Consider the following 18,930-nt stretch of genomic DNA (forward strand, 5'->3'; position numbering starts at 1 on the left):
TTTTCTTTGACATGTTAGCTATGCTAATAGCAAATTTCATGTCAATCTAAGCTCTTGTTTTAAAACCAAAGGTTCTTCGGAGGTTTTGCAATATTTTACCGTGAGTGAGTGGACTATAAGGCCCATCGGTGGGTAGAAATTGAAAAAAAAACGTAACATACCAAAATAATTACCAGCTTCTAAGCAAAATTTGCTTGCAAAATTGATTACCAAATCGAGGGAATGATTAGAACATGGAATATAAAAATGCCTTTGAAGATAACTGCTTAATTTGTCTTGAAGTCGGATGTATTTTCCTGATATTTGACAGAAGACAAAGCAAAAAACTGAGTTTGATTGGAAGTCATAAATTAACCATTCTCTTTTTTTTTCTCAGTTAGCCCTATTTGATTTTTTTAACATTTTAAATTTTTTTTAAATTACTGCTCAAATAATTCAATATTAATTAATGCATTTGTGTGGGATGTGGGCCCCGTCAAGCGCCCGGGCCCTAGGCGGCCGCCTAGTCCGCCTAATGGTTAATCCAGCACTGGACACCGTGTCTCGGGGTCTACCCCTTATCAAAGAGGCTTCGCAAGAAGACTGATTTGAATCAAAACTAACCGAGAAGCTGGTGTAAATATTCAAATATTTATACCGGAGATTGGTTAGACTTACTTCTAATGGGGAACCATGAAATGAATGAAAATGAATCTCGACGAAGATTCAAGAAAGCTGTTAGCACAGATAATATAAATATCGTCGTCCGTTTGATATTATTATACCGTCATTATATAATAAAATGTAAAAGCGGAATTGGTAAAATTTTTCAGTGGTGTATAAAGAACCAAAAATTATTAAAATTCAATAAATATCACGAACTATAACAGCATGGAAAAAAGGATACTTCTATTTTACTAAGCACAACCGTCAAATTGACGGCGCTGGCCTTTCTAATGTTAAGTACTTAAGGAAAATAAAATTATTTTTCTCTACATACCTTGTCTTCACTAATCTGAATAATCGTACAGTCCAAATCGTAGCTATCAAGAATTGGATCATAGTATCTTCCAATAACCGCATAAGTTTTGTCATTTAGTGTAAAAAAGTCCACTTTACTTATATAACCAGTAAAAAATGTATTATATTGATAGAAAGAGCCTTTCTTGTTTCCTCTAGTCTTTGTTGTCCAGGTCATAATTGATATTTCATTTATTAAGTTGTCTTTATTAGTTCTAAAATATTAACAAAAAACAGATGAAATTATGCTATATTATAATGATGGGCAAAAATATGGAATAAATTCATTACTTCAAGAACAGACGACTTGGAGGCAAATTCCGAAACAGGTCGATTTTTAAATTATGATTTCCTGGGCTAGGGGTCATGTGCTGACTCATTTAAAAGGTTATTCAATTTTTTATTTAGTGATAGAAACAATAATGCATCTAAAATACATTTTACAGTAATTGAACCCACGCCGACGGAGAAAATGTTATGGACAACACTATGCATCCTTTCTGGAGTTATGTTACGAATTTTCAAACGAATTTTATTGTTTAAATCTTGTAAATTTTGTGGTCTATCAATGTACACTTTTTTTTAAGTAATTCTATAGGATAAAATCCGATTGGTATTAGATCTGGAGATCTTGGAGTAATTCTACTGTTTCTCATCCACAAATACATCAGGAAAACATTTGAAAACTAACAAAATCCCGAACAGCAACTATACAAAGTTTGGAAGTGCACCATCTCTCTGAAACCATATTTGTGGTAAATTACTATCATTTTCATTTCGAAATATGTCTGTCAGAGTTGGTATAAGTTCGTTTTATAAAAAATCAAAACTTCGTTGCTACTTAAGAGGCTGGAAGAAAATATCACATATAATTATACCTTTGACTATCCCTGCGGGTTATGAGTCTGCTCAGTCATCCAATGAGGATTCTTTTTATCTAATATTTGCAGTTTTGTCGATTTATTGTTCTATATAAACAGAAAGTTGCTTAATCAGAAAAAATGATTTAAAGTATGAAGCGTGGATTTTAATTGCATAAATCTTGCATTTTGTTGGAGGCAATATTGAGAGAGAGTGGAATACGAAAGAAAGGTATGATCTATAATAAAAGAAGCCAGGTTCTGACCTTTGCGGACGATATAGTGGTACATAATGACAAAAACTGAAAGGGAACTGCTGAGGATTTTTAAACTCTTTGAAGTGAAGAGTAAGTATAGTATGGACTGTGTATTAATGAACAAATAACAAAGTATATGGAAATGGGACAGAACGCATATAAAGACACACAACTGAAGACTACCAAAAACAACGAGAGTAAAGGGTATTGCTTCAAAAAGGTGACGGAATTTGAGTATCTAGGAGTAATTCTAACAAGCAAATGGGAAGAAAGCCAAGAAATTGAGAAGAGAATTTCGAGAGGAAGAAAGACTGTCGGATCCCTACAAACTAATAAGAGCAAAAACATCCCTAGAGAGGCAAAATTGAGACTATACCGAACAGTGATCCAGCCAACAGTCCTTTACGGAAACGACCCATGTGTTATGAATACAAATCAAGAAAATATGCTCAACATCTGGGAGCGGAATATCCTAAGGAAGATATTCGGGGGAGTAAAAGACGATCAATACGTTTGGAGGAGACGAACAAATTCAGATATCAGAGAGCTGTACCGAAAACCAGAAATTAGCTAGATCGTCAGAACAGTGAGACCTCGTCGGTTCGGTCATCTTGCGAAAATGGCTGACTGAAGGTGGGCAAAGGATTCACTGCTGAAAAGGGAAGGTAGGAAGGGAAGAGAACGACCACGGAAAAAGTGGTTAGAGACGTGTAAGGAAGACCTGGAAACAAATTGAAGAACTACGGTCATGGACAGAAAAAAATGGAGAATAAGAGTGGAGAAACGCCAAATCATGGGTCTTTAAGACCTGTTGAGCTGTATGTGTATATACACACACCCAAACTTACATGGAATTACCATGTATTTCAAAACAATAGAGAGATATCGAAACCCCATTTAACAACGTCCTTTAATAAAAGATCCTTTATTTTGACATATACGCAAGCGCAGTATCACGTCCTTTATTTTTGTCCTGTAATAAAATACAGGCAAATATTTAAGGAAAAATAGAGGACAAAATTCTTTTAATAAAGGATTCTTTATTTCGACGTATATAGTTGAAATTATTATACAATGGACAAATGAAAATAATATGACAATGTCCACAGAAAAATCCAATATTATGTTTTTCACCAGGCATAGGTTGCGCGCACCGGGAAACGTAACCTCGAGTGGGCGTACTATACCAGTGGTGAATCAATATAAGTATCTAGGGATAGTACTAGATAATAAACTTCTGTGGACTAAACATATTCAATATATCAAAGGTAAGTGTGAAAAAAAAATTAATACACTAAGGTGTATTACCAACAGAAAATGGGGTGCAGACCCCAAAACAGCTTTATTGTTCTACAATGCTTGTATTCGGTCAGTCGTGGACTATGGGTGTTGGATATATGGATCAGCAAGCAATACGAATTTAAAAATATTAGATCGGATACAATACAGATGCTTGAGAATATGTTTAAGTGCAATGGTATCCACTCTAACAAACGTTATGCTAGCAGAGTGTAATGAAATCCCATTAAATTTACGTAGACAATTTTTAGCTCAAAAATACTGCATAAAGCTAAGAAAAACTGAGTCAGACCTTTTAACAAATCTGGCTTTATTAAACATGGAAAACTAGCAAATATTGGAGAATAAAAAATTCACCACCACTAACAGATGCATTCATTGAAACCAGGAATTATACAGATTTACACAACAGTAAATTATTACCAATTTATAAATTTCCGTATAAAACTTTGATAAAAAAACCAAGAATCATAATTCCTAAATATACAGAATCAAATCATTTAAATAATATTTTAGTAAAATCTATACTGAGCGACTTTGTGGATTATAGAGTAATTTACACAGATGGTTTTAAAAATCAAACAGGAGTAGGGTGTGCTATGTATGTGCAAAATACCCATCAACATAATAATTATAAATTATCTAGTATTAGTAGTATTTTCACAGCTGAGATTATAGCCATCGAAAAAGAAAAAGCTCTAGAATGGATCAAAGAGAATAATATTGAAAAAGCTGTGATAATAACAGACTCCAGATCTGCAATATATGCAATTCAAAACACTGATTTGAATTCATACAAATCAAAAATTTTATGTAATATAAAAAATAATTTGTCTAAAGTGGAAGTAGTATTTATATGGGCAAAAGGGCATGCCGGTATACTGGGTAATGAGAAAGTGGATGAGTTGGCCAAAGATGCAATAAAAAATGGTGAGATCCTAACTCAGATCTTATCGACAGATGCAATAAATGACGTCAAAGATAGAATAAATAAAATATGGAAAAAACAATGGAAAAATATTTCAAGCATATCAAAAAATTTATATTTTTCTTTAAGCGTCGTTTAAACACAACGATAAGTCACAGCAACTAGTTGTGATGACAAGTTGAAACGCTGTTTAGACGCTGCGATTCAATGCGATACCACCTTCAACCCAACTCCAACTTTGATAAGTTGTGCGATGCACCGTTTAAGGATCGTTTAAACACAGCGATAAATCAAACAACTTATCAAGGTCAATCGAGTTGTTGCAACTTATCATTGTGTGTAAACGGTGCATCGCACAACTTATCAAAGTTGGAGTTGGGTTGAAGGTGGTATCGCATTGAATCGCAGCGTCTAAACAGCGTTTCAACTTGTCATCACAACTAGTTGCTGTGACTTATCGTTGTGTTTAAACGACGCTTTACACACAGTGATAAGTTGCAACAACTCGATTGACCTTGATAAGTTGTTTGATTTATCGCTGTGTTTAAACGACCCTTTACATCAAGAACTTCCTCCGCCACCTGAATACATATTTAAGTATAACCTGCCAAAGCAAGATATTTCTACTATCGTCAGATTAAAAACTCGACACGGTGATAAGTTGTTTGATTTATCGCTGTGTTTAAACGACCCTTTACATCAAGAACTTCCTCCGCCACCTGAATACATATTTAAGTATAACCTGCCAAAGCAAGATATTTCTACTATCGTCAGATTAAAAACTCGACACGGAAAATATGAGGCACATCTGCACAAATTAGGAATAGTTAATTCATCAGTCTGTTTTTGTGATAATGTTTCGATTAGAGATTTGAACCATATTTTCTTTGAATGCAAAATTAACGAGAGATATATAAATCAATTGTATTACAATTTACGACAAACACAAGTTCATTTTCCAATTAGTATAGAATATCTACTAAGTTGTCATAAAATGGAAATATTTAAATTACTCATAAACTACTTGAAAGAAACAAATATAGTCATTTGAGTCAGATAGGTGGGAATATGACAAGACTAATAAATTGAGGTAAAAATAAAATAAAAATCTGTGGCTAACGGACCCGCATCCAAATAATTTTTTCACACACACACACACACACACACACACACACACACACACACACACACACACACACACACACACACACACACACACACACACACACACACACACACACACACACACACACACACACACACACACACACACACACACACACACACACACACACACACACACACACACACACACACACACACACACACACACACACACACACACACACACACACACACACACACACACACACACACACACACACACACACACACACACACACACACACACACACACACACACACACACACACACACACACACACACACACACACACACACACACACACACACACACACACACACACACACACACACACACACACACACACACACACACACACACACACACACACACACACACACACACACACACACACACACACACACACACACACACACACACACACACACACACACACACACACACACACACACACACACACACACACACACACACACACACACACACACACACACACACACACACACACACACACACACACACACACACACACACACACACACACACACACACACACACACACACACACACACACACACACACACACACACACACACACACACACACACACACACACACACACACACACACACACACACACACACACACACACACACACACACACACACACACACACACACACACACACACACACACACACACACACACACACACACACACACACACACACACACACACACACACACACACACACACACACACACACACACACACACACACACACACACACACACACACACACACACACACACACACACACACACACACACACACACACACACACACACACACACACACACACACACACACACACACACACACACACACACACACACACACACACACACACACACACACACACACACACACACACACACACACACACACACACACACACACACACACACACACACACACACACACACACACACACACACACACACACACACACACACACACACACACACACACACACACACACACACACACACACACACACACACACACACACACACACACACACACACACACACACACACACACACACACACACACACACACACACACACACACACACACACACACACACACACACACACACACACACACACACACACACACACACACACACACACACACACACACACACACACACACACACACACACACACACACACACACACACACACACACACACACACACACACACACACACACACACACACACACACACACACACACACACACACACACACACACACACACACACACACACACACACACACACACACACACACACACACACACACACACACACACACACACACACACACACACACACACACACACACACACACACACACACACACACACACACACACACACACACACACACACACACACACACACACACACACACACACACACACACACACACACACACACACACACATTTATTTTGACCTAACGTGTCAAAAATGTGACAAATTTGTCAAATTATGTGAAGAAACAAGAAAAGAAAGGCGTCTAACTTCACTTATATTTATGTTTTTATCAACAAATAGAATTTTATAAGTTAATTTTATATTTACAAAAATATTTAATGTGCCATTTGTCAAAATAAGAGATTCCTTAAAACTGCGTTTCCGATAACTCTCATTAGACATATCCTGTATTTGTCCTTTATTAAAAGATCCTGTAATAAAGGAACTTTTAACTTAAGGTTTCGATATCTCTCTATTATTTATTTCTTTTGAAAAAACTTGTTATTATTACGAAGAATAAAGGTTTTTATTAAAAATAAACAAATCGATAAGACAATCAGATAGTACAGCTCGGTACGGTATAGGTTATTTGCTTCAGTTGCGATCTCAACGAAAATAAAAAACTAACTTTTGCGTCGAGAAATGAAAATATGCCTCATGTGGGGTTATATAACTTACAACGGGAAAAAACTATTGGTCTTGTGGAGCAAGTGATGATCTCAGAGGGACATAGCTGCAGAGCTAGGCGTAACACAGGACGTTCTGTCTAAAACTTATGCTAGGTAACAGGAACTAGGAAAGGTCAAAAATAAAGAAAGGAAAGTCGCCAAAACGTAACAAAGGCTCGCCACGATCGTTTAATTGCCCAATCAGCTGGAAGACACTCAACCATTTCTCACCAGCAGCTCCAAATTTAGCTTTTGGAAGCTACATGTGTAACTCTTTCAGTTGAAACGATAAGAACAAGAGTTTGTCCCAAGAAGTATACACCAAAACTGGAACATTGAGAATTGACAAAATGTACTATTTTCAGAAAAAGTCAGGATTTGTGTAAAATCAGATAATCAGCTGGAAAATCAGATGACCCACGAAATCGTGTACTTAGAGGTCGAGAAAGACAAGCAAGAACGAAAACTGTCAGATCTGTTCACAAATATAAAATGGGAAGTAATGTTCTGGAGACGAATTGTAATTTGTAAAAAAAACTCTTTAATTTTCATCCAATCAACGTTACCTGCTCACAGGTATGTTCATAACCTGTAGTTAGGCTCTAGAGAGGTGCAACAGGAGACAATTTAATTTTAATGCATGATAATGGACCTCCGCATACCATTAGAGTGACTAGAGACATCATTAAAGCAGAAGGTATCCCTTGTTTGGAGTGGCCTGCTTGCTCACCCGAACTTAACACTATAGAGTATTTGTGGCATATGCTTAAAAGAAAAATTGGGGCTCGCCGGGAAACTTCACAAAACACCGCACGGCAAGCTGCTCTTGCAGAATGGAGCAACCTACCTCAACAGAATGTTGATAATTTGATTAGGAGCGTGCACACGCAAACTGAAGCTTGCATAAGGACTAGAGGTGATAACACTAACTACCAAAAAAAAAACAAAAAAAATTAATAAAAGCAATCTAAACATTATTCGTTTTGCATTGAAATTTTTAATGGTATTGACTTTAAAACAACTAGTTTCAATTTGTTTTTTAAATACTTTATTGTTTTATTTAATTGTTATGTATTTGTTATTAAATTGCTTTAAAATAAATACTGTTTGACTTCGTGTGTTCGTTTTTTTAAATCCGCACGAAATAATAAGAAATATCAGATGATTTCATATGTTTGGTTGTGTGTATACAGGGTGTAACAAAAATACAGGTCATAAATTTAATCACATATTCTGGGACCAAAAATAATTCAATTGAACCTAACTTACCTTAGTACAAATATGCACATAAAAAAAGTTACAGCCCTATTAAGTTACAAAATGAAAATCGACTTTTTCGAATGTATCGAAAACTATTGGAGATTTTTTTATTGAAAATGGACATGTGGCATTCTTATGGCAGTAGCATCTTAAGAAAAAATTATAGTGAAATTTGGAGACCCCATAAAAATTTTATGGGGGTTTTGTTCCTTTAAACCCCCCCAAACTTTTGTGTACGTCCAATTAAATTATTATTGTAGTACCATCAGTTAAACACAATGTTTTTAAAACTTTTCTGCCTCTTAGTACTTTTTCGAAAAGTCAGTTTTTATCGAGATATTTCGAATATTTGTCAAATCCACCACATATTTTTATATGGTTAAGTACGATTATGGAGGCTTGGTAATAATATGAACATTTATTTATGATTTACATTTTTAGGGATATTTTGAACCATATTAAAAAAGAAGTCACATCTCGATAAAAGGTGCCTTTTCGACAAAATACAAAGAGGCAAAAAAGTTTTAAAAACACTGTGTTTAACTAATGGTACCGCAGTAATATTTTAATTGGAACGTACACAAACATTTGGGGGGTTTAAAAGAACAAAACCTCCATAAAATTTTTATGTAAACATATTGAAAAATAAGCCTCAACTCAATAAAAACTGCCTTATCGAAAAAATAATAAGAGGCAAAAAAGTTTTAATAATATTAAGTTTAACTAATAATACCACAATATTAATTTAATTGAGACGTACACAAAAGTTTGGGGGGGGGGGTTTAAGGGTACAAAATCCCCATAAAATTTTTATGGGGTGCACAAATTTCACTATAATTTTTCTTTAAGATGTTCCTGCCATAAGAATGCCACATATCTATTTTCAATAAAAAATCTCCAATAGTTTTCGATATCTTCTTCTTGTAGTGCCTATCCGTTTCGGATGTTGGCGACCATCATGGCAATCTGCACTTTTCGATATATTCAAAAAAATCCATTTTCATTTTGTAACTTCAAAGGGCTGTAACTTTTTTATGTGCATATTTGTACTAAGGTAAGTTAGGTTCATTCGAACTATTTTTGGTCCCAGAATATGTGATTTAATTTTATAACCTGTATTTTTGTTACACCCTGTATAAATTTTGAATTACTTCGAAAAACTGAATATTGAAGATTTCTTGGATACATATTACCTTCCAAAGAGATATTGATTAGCACACAAGCCCTTTAATGAACAAAAGTAAAATATAAGTTAGTAAACACTTGCTTCACTTCTTTATTTTATGTTTACTGTTTTGTTTAGTAGTTCTTACCTACAGTGAGAACTAGTACTGACACTATTGGTAATGAAGTTGATTGTGGTGTTTCCGTCATCATAGCTGAAAAATCTTTGGACGCCTGAATTGGGAAACACGTTGACCGAAGAATGAGGAGATATTACTATGGAAGACTGTACGGCACATGAGCAATTGTTTGGCAGTCCACAATATGAACCCGATTTAAATCCATTAATGAGAATTACAATCTCGTCTTCGGCAGATACAATAGAAGAAGCTCTAAGAGAATTGGGCATTTCTACTTGCAATGCATCTGACTTTTCTAAATACATGAATTCTTCCGAAAGTCCTGAAACAAGAAAATTGGTTTTTAGTAATATGCGAAGGTAGTACTCAAGGGTATATAAAAAAAATAAAATGGAATGTGAATCTTCCTGCTATTAAAAACTATCGTTCAACATCTAATGAAATAAAAATAGTATCGGCAAAATGCTCTCATTCTGCACCTGCCGTTAATCCCTCACCATCTGAAGTTCCAGGATTATCGGCTGATGATTAAGAAGTAAAAGACTAAGTTTTCAATCTAATGGCATATAAAATAACATAAAGCTACTCTACATCCCGCCAGACTGAAAACAATGGGAACCTTCTCTGGTTACACCTCCGAGGCTTCTACAATTTGCAAGCTATAACGGATGCTGAGACTAAGAAAGATGAGGGAATTCTACAACTTAAAATTCACGTCCACCATTCTCGTTGGAACTTTACCGCGCTGAGCAGATGGGACGTGAATGGTAAATTGTAGAATTTCCTCATCTTCCTTAGTCTCAGCATCCGTTATGACTTGCAAATTGTAGAAGCCTCGGAGATGTAACCAGAGAAGGTTCCCATTGTTTTCAGTCTGGTGGGATGTAGAGTAGCATTATGTTATTTTATATGCCATTAGATTGTAAACTTAGTCTTTTGCTAGCAGTTGCCGCTAGGGCATCTATGCTATTTCGTTCGTTGCAATCCGTGACTGCACGCCGGAGTTTGTTTTGGTTTGTAACGTTTGAAAAAACTCCAACATTAATTTAAAATCCCAATTCCCAAAAAAATGTCTATTTTCCAATTTATTTTGTGAGTTTGTATATCATTAGAGTATTTTAAAGCCGACCCTGTATACAGCCATGAAGTATTGCAGCAACATTTCAATGTGTTACAAGATTCCTGTTTATTTGAGACGCAAAAACAGAATTTGTAAGAAGTGTTGACAAAAGTACAGTTTCTAATGCGTAGATGAACTTTCTAGAACAAATCTTGAACTGAAAGTTGAGTTCTTGTCAACTAAGCATCCCTAAGGATCAAAATCGCTCGGTACTTCCGTCGTATTTTCCCCGATCTGTGGCTTCAGACCGAAGCGCAGATCAGTCCGGTTTGATTTCTTCAAGCGTGAAGATCGCTTGCCGACTCACCCCAAAAGGGCGTGGTGCCTTTTGTTACCCGCCGGTAAAGGGTATAGTATGTCGTTCTGGAAGATCTAGTGTGAGGGCACGATGTTTTTTTTTACCCCGTAGTGAAGTTGGGTGCTCTTACACTGTGTTTGAGTTGTGACGCAGTACTATACGCCGGCGTGGTATGAAGTCCCTGTATCTTGTCCAAGTTCCTGTTTAAATGAAGTCTTCCGAGTCCCGATTGATGTCCTGATGTAGACATTTTGAGTTCCAGTCCCGTGATGTTTATCCAGTTGATTGCCCCGAAATAAAAAGGAAGCCATGAAGCCCACCTCAGGTCGATGACCCTGTTTGTTTGTAGATGAACCCCCTTTCCGTGTAGTTTGTGACGTGTGATAAAGGATTTTGTTTAAATATGGTATGATATATTTTTTTAAATTTTGCAAGGATCCCAAATGGATAAATATTTTTGTTGGTAAAGAGTTTTGAAAAATAATAGTTGTTTGTGCTTTCATGATGCAACTTGTAAATTAAAATGACAGTGACTTTGACCTTTGACAGCTGCGTCAAAATTTTGTTTTGACATACACTGTCCAACAAGTTCTTTTGTCATTCTTTTGTTATGTTAAATTGAAGATTTTTTTTGTAATGTAAAAGATTTGTAGATATTTTGTCCTGTAAAATCATTTCCTGTTAAAAGTTTTTTTGTTTGTTTAAAAAAAAAACCACCGTAAAGTTTTAAATAAATGTTTGTGAAAGTGTATCTATCATCTCATTTCTGTAGCCTTTGGAAAAATTTTAACAGAAAACTAATGCAACTGTATGAAAGTTTTAGTTCAGAAGAAAAGAAAGAATATGGCATAGAAGCCAATAATAAGGAAAGATGTTGTCCCAATGTAACCCCAAAGAGGAATCAATGATGATTGTCCCCCCGATTGGTACCCGTAAGTAAGAAAGTATCCAGTAAGTACCCATAGGTGAAATAGAGGATTTATTTCAAACGGCGTCCCTTTTTGTTAAATAGTAGAAAGATCCTCTAGTCAGAGTAAGTACCCTTATGTATTTAGTTATGGTAGTGTAGTCATCTTAACACCCCTTCACCCTCCCTAACGAATCTACGACCTAGCTCCCGCACAACAAATGAGCTGCCGTCCCGCAACGAGGCTTTATGTGTCTGCTTCTTCTTCTTTAGCCCCATTCTTACCCCCCAGTATCTCTATAGATAGTCTTTCCTTGTTCCCATATGAGCAGACATGTAAAACGCTTCAGGTTGGATCAGAGAGAGCAGCATATGTGCCTCCTGATGAGAGACTAATAAGTTTCGAAACCGGTAGAGGTGCCTGTTGCACTCTCTGATTGGACTAGACTATGGCACGGCTGTATTTTTGTTTTGCAACGAAATTGAAAATGGTTATTCATTTTTGATTTACATATTTACTCTGATTGGAGTACGAAGGGAACCATTCTCGTTGAAACTTTACTGCGCTGAGCAGATGGGACCTGAAATGTAAATTGTAAAATTCCCTCATCTTCCTTAGTCTCAGCATCCGTTATGGCTTGCAAATTGTAGAAGCCTCGGAGGTGTAACCTAAGAAGGTTCCCATTGTTTTCAGTCTGGTGGGATGTAGAGTAGCATTATGTTATTTTATATGCCATTAGATTCAAAACTTAGTCATTTGCTAGCAGTTGCCGCTAGGCATCTATGCTATTTCGTTCCTTGCCATCCGTGACTACACGCCGGGGTTTGTTTTGGTTGGATCAGAGAGAGCAGCATATGTGCCTCCTGATGAGAGACTAATAAGTTTCGAAACCGGTAGAGGTGCTTGCTGCACTCTCTGATTGGACTAGAATATGGCGCGGCTGTATTTTCGTTTTGCAATGAAATTGAAAATGGTTATTCATTTTTGATCTAAGAAGTGTTCACAACCTACTGAAAAATTTCCCAATCAGTTCCCACTTAAGACTGTTGATATACCACGAGCAATTATAAATCACCACGTTGTGAAAATGTGTCACTTATCTGGTTTTCGCCGTTTACCGACAATATATTGGAGCAGGTATTTTACAAAAAATGAAAGATTGTATGATAGAATATGATAGAATTATACTCATGTTTTTAGTGCCGATGACTTAATAATAAACTGCTCGTCAAAAGTTAGGGATATAGAAAATTCTGCTGATTTTCATAGTTGATTTTTTCGCGAACAGACGGATTCCGCTATTTTTTTTTATTTTAGCCTTTTCTTTAGTATTTACACAGTTGTGCAAAGGTTTACTCAAACTTAGTTTTTGTACTTATACCAGGTGTAAGAAAAAATGTTTTTCTTGTGTTAAGTTTGAGACACCCTGTAGGGAGAACGAGGTACAAATGTGAGTATACATCAGAATAATATTGTAGTCTTATATTTTGTGAACATGCTGTTGTTTGAATGTCCCTGATATCTTTAGAAACAAAAAAAAATAGACGGTTTTGTAATTTAGCATGTGTTTTAACCGAAACAAAAGTTTGATAGACCTTGTAGGAAGAAAAAGGCACAAGGTGAGTATACCTCGATATTATGTTGTAGTCTCATATTTTTTGAATATTTTATTTTTTTAATTTCTCTGATATCTTTAATAACAAAGAAACTAGACGGTATTACTCTTTAATATGTTTTTCTTTTTCTATGTTTCACATGTGTGATGTGACGCATGTCGTCAATTAAAACACATATTAAAGAGTAATACCGTCTAGTTTCTTTGTTATTAAAGATATCAGAGACATTAGAAAAAAAAATATTCACAAAATATGAGACTACAACAAAATATCGAGGTATACTCACCTTTGTGCCTTTTTCTCCCTACAAGGTGTCTCAAACTTTTGTTTCGGTTAAAACACATGTTAAATTACAAAACCGTCTATTTTTTTTATTTCTAACGATATCACGGACACTCAAAAAACAAAATGTTCACAAAACATAAGACTACAATACGGTTTCGATATATACTCCCGTATATTTTCTGTGTTTCTAACGATATCAGGGACATTCAAAAAACAAAATGTTCAAAACACATTAGACTACAATACGATTCTAATGTATACTCACATTTTTGTACCTCGTCCTCCCTACAGGGCGTCTAAAACTTAACATAAGAAAAACATTTCTTTTCTTCCACCCGGTATAAGTACAAAAAAAAGTTTGAGTAAACCTTTGCCTAACTGTGTAAATACTAAGGAAAAGTCTAAAATAATAAAAATAAAATTAGCGGAATCAGTTAATCTGTTCACGAAAAAATCTACTATAAAAATTCAGCAGAATTTTCTATATCCCTAACATTTGACGAGCAGTTTATTTTAATCAGTTCATATCGAAGAATGTCACGAATACATGAATACTGATGTTTTTGGGGAAAACTTCGAGCAAATAAGAAAGAAAATGTGAAAAGATTCCGTAGCTATAATTAGAAAAATACGATTTATTAACGCCATCTATCAACAATTCTAAAAAACGTTTTAAATAAATGTTATTCATTCTTTCATGAGGAATCCAAAACTGCAATAAAAACTGGAAGTTTCTATGTAAAAGTTTCTATGTAAACTTTTAAAGTTACCCCCACTCCACCTTCAGGGGGTTGAGTGGAGGGTCGTGTTTGGTGTCATTTGATAGATTTTTGAAAATTTTTGAACACGTATTTTTCAGTTCTTCGATCCTATGCTCATTTCTCGAAATATTCGACCGTTGCGCTACTTTTGGGACAACCTAATATAATGTAGTAATAATAATAATATTAACATGAAGAGAAGTATCCATATTACTCAAATGTGGTCTCGAGGTAACCAGTTACAAAGAAACTCGAAGAGGTACCACAAGGTTATTTATTATTCTTAAAAAACATAAAAGGACGCGTTTGGGCTTTTACAAGCCATCATCAGCTTAAATACAGGACATAGAAAACAATGGACTGACCAGAAAACAGGAAGGAGGAAGAATCAGCTAGTTTACATTATATAGTATGGAGATGCACACACTTCATCATTAGTATGTAGCTATTTATAGCATTTTATTCTTATTGTATAGTAAAATCTTGAAGAACTTCAGCATGTAGAGGAACCATCATGTGAGCCGGTCAGCAGGAAGGTCTTTACAGCTGACCGGCTCACATGATGGTTCCTCTACATGCTGAAGTTCTTCAAGATTTTACTATACAATAAGAATAAAATGCTATAAATAGCTACATACTAATGATGAAGTGTGTGCATCTCTATACTATATAATGTAAACTAGCTGATTCTTCCTCCTTCCTGTTTTCTGGTCAGTCCGTTGTTTTCTATGTCCTGTATTTAAGCTGATGATGGCTTGTAAAAGCCGAAACGCGTCCTTTTATGTTTTTTAAGAATAATAAATAACCTTGTGGTACCTCTTCGAGTTTTTTTGTAACTGGTTATAATAATATTAATATAATTTGGTATTGTTAGGTGGACAAAAACGGATATAGAGAATCTTCAGCGAAAAGTACGAACACACCTCACAAAGGCACGAAAACACCATCTTCGAAGTGCAGTAGAAAGAACGACATTACCGCGGTATTTAAGAGGACAAGGAGTTATGGATATAGGTGAGCAATTAGATAAACAAATTGCTAATTTAAGAACTTATTTTCAGATGCAAGCTGAGACATCTACTCTACATCGCGCTATCTGCGCAGTAGATGACACAACACCGATCAAACTGAGGGAACCAGAAATGCGCATAAACCACCTCACTAAGGACGAAAAAATGCGCACCTGGATGGGTAAACTTCTGCATGGGCGACATTCCAATGAAATCAGCCAAGACAATACTATGTCGACAATACAAGTATCCAGCTGGGACTTCTCCAAACAGACCATCTTCCATATATTATCAACACGTCTCTCAGAGTATGCTTGAGAATGACAACTACAAGCTATACTGGGACCGCACTGTACTCACAGATCAAACAGTGGCACATAATAGACCAGATCTCGTACTAGTTAATAAATTAACAAGACAAACAACACTAATTGATGTGGCGATACCTAACAACAAAAATCTACGTACTAAATTTACTGAAAAGATCGCCAAGTAAAGAGATCTGGAAATTCAAATACGAAGACAATGGAAACTGCAAAGTACCCAATGACTCGAGTCATTCCGAAGAACCTCCTCGAAAGCATAAAAAAGCTGGCTCTAAATGAACATCTTTACAAGACCATGCAGAAAGCTGTACTACTCTCGACGGCCAGATGTGTACGAAAATTTTTGGGAGATAGTCCAGCATACCAATTCATCTAGGGCTCGATAACACGGAAAGAGTCCTACCAGAGCTTAATCCTTTTAATATCGTAGGTATCTGGGATGAGTCAATTTTTCCCTTAGAGGGAGTGTGAGCCGTATGGCTAAATCTGGACAATACAGTAAGCGGCAAAATAAACAGGACTGAAATGAATATTGAAATGTTTATGATTATTTATATATCTAGTATACATGATATAGCCTTACAAACATTATTCACGACGACGCACGTTCCCGATCAAACAGATTTTTATCAAAACAATAAACGCGCTAGGTAGGAAAGTTAAGGGAACTTAATGCCTCAAAGTTATTATTTATGTCTTTTATGTAATCTGAGTCTATCTTTTTTATGTCTATTGGTTGGATTTTCATTGAAAGTTCCCCCTAATGCAAATTTCTTCTCTCAAGGCAAATTTCTAGATCCGCAACTTCCTCTGGCACGAAAAAATCTTTAATTCTATGCCGCAATTCCGAATGACAAACGGTGGATTGGTGAAACCGTGGTCTGACTCCTTCAGCATTCCCCATATGTACGCATCTGGTGGCGTTAGTTCTGGTGAGTGATAACTGCCAAAATGATCGCGCAGTATTCGAAGAGACTCTCTGGAAGTGTGACAGGTTGTCCCATCCTGCTGAAACCGTTGTTGATTTTAAGCTTGGGCCGTTTTCGTGACGTTTTCCGTATGACTGAAAATAGTACCAGACGCGGATCCAAGGGGGGTTCAATGGGGTCAATTGCCCCCTCCCTGAGACTTCGCCTGGTGTTGCATTTTTTTTTAAGAAAGAGATAATTACGATTGAAAATAAACAGTGGGTTTTGTGTCCTGTTGATAACCAGAGGTGTAACCAGGATGATCCTAAGGGGGGGTTACATCTACTTGAAGGTCTCTGGGGGTATGGAACAATAATGGTGTTAAGCGTATAGAGCTCAAAGTACGTCCAAAAGGGGGGTTATAACCCCCAAAACCACCCCCTGGTTACGCCTATGTTGAAAACTGAATAACTGAAACATAAAACAGAATTCCTTCTCCGAAGTACGTGTTCTCAGTCTTACTGTATGGTGTCGAGTCTTGGACTGTGAATAAAAACGATCTAGGAAGGAGCAAAAGGCAGTTTTTGTTTTTATTTGATTCAGAGTTGGACCACCATCTCCAGATAGCTATTTCTGCATCTCATGCGTCATCGGTGGAGCTATGCAGTCACAACTCTAAACCAAATATCAGCAGCCTGCCTATTTAAGGGAAATCACCGCGATGCAATGATTCCACCTTTGAGACGCAAAACAGCGACAACTCTCGTAAAACGAGGAAGACGAAAAGCCCTAGATACAAAGTTTACTAGAATTAAACAATTAAAATAACTGAAATAAAAATAATAAACAATATTTTAAATCCAATACTTTTCGTTAAAATCGATCTACTTAAATCGCCTTGAGGTTATGAATGAAGGTCGAAATGTGGTGCTATAGAAGAATTTTAAAAGTATCTTGGGTAAAGAAGATTCGACACTCCACCATACTAGAACGTCTCAGCAAGACTACTGAGATTATAGAAGGCATTAAGAAGAGAAAAGTGGAGTATTTTGGACATGTAATGAGAAGTTTCAAACGTAGGCTGCTACAAAATATTATGCAAGTGAAAATAGAAGCCAAACGCAGTCCAGGACGAAGAAGCACTTCGTGGTTGATTTAGGGTGGCAGTGAATAAAATAATTAAGGTAGCTACGATATAAAACAACGTTCTGAAAAGACATGGTACATGAAGAAAAAGAATCCTGCGTACGCGAGTGACGAAAAAATTTTTATTTCATTGCCCCCTCCTTGCAAGGTTGCTGGATCAGCCGTTGAATAGTACTTCACCATAAAATTTTCTTCTGAAAAACTGAGAACCATTCTGAAGCGCCTAACATTATCACTACATACTATACGTTATACCAGGGGTCACCAATTAGCGGACCGCGGTCCGCATCCGGACCGTGGGCGAGTTTTGTGCAGACCGTCAATAAATTCAGAATATACCTAGAGTTTGTCAATTTTGAAAATGTTTGGCAATGCAATTGTGTACTATGTTTGGCTCAACTTATGTGTGCGAAACCGCTTTATCAAGAATGAACTTTATTAAAAATCGGTAGAGATCTCACTTAACAGATGAATATCTCAACTCCCT

At 36.4% G+C, this 18,930-nt stretch overlaps 1 protein-coding gene across 1 annotated transcript in view; it reads right to left on the reverse strand.

Annotated features, from left to right (window-relative positions):
- The window catches only part of LOC114333090 (uncharacterized), a 250,686-nt gene that overhangs the window by 40,225 nt on the left and 191,531 nt on the right, over window positions 1-18,930 (reverse strand). The window contains exons 27-28 of the mRNA XM_050663634.1: window positions 10,075-10,387; window positions 980-1,214 (exon numbers count right to left, since the gene is read on the reverse strand). Of these exons, the coding sequence (XP_050519591.1) occupies window positions 980-1,214; window positions 10,075-10,387 (548 nt within the window). The remainder of the gene's footprint in view (window positions 1-979; window positions 1,215-10,074; window positions 10,388-18,930) is intronic.

Source organism: Diabrotica virgifera, chromosome 10 (genome assembly GCF_917563875.1).
Source record: "Diabrotica virgifera virgifera chromosome 10, PGI_DIABVI_V3a".
Classification (NCBI taxonomy): Eukaryota; Metazoa; Arthropoda; class Insecta; order Coleoptera; family Chrysomelidae; genus Diabrotica; species Diabrotica virgifera.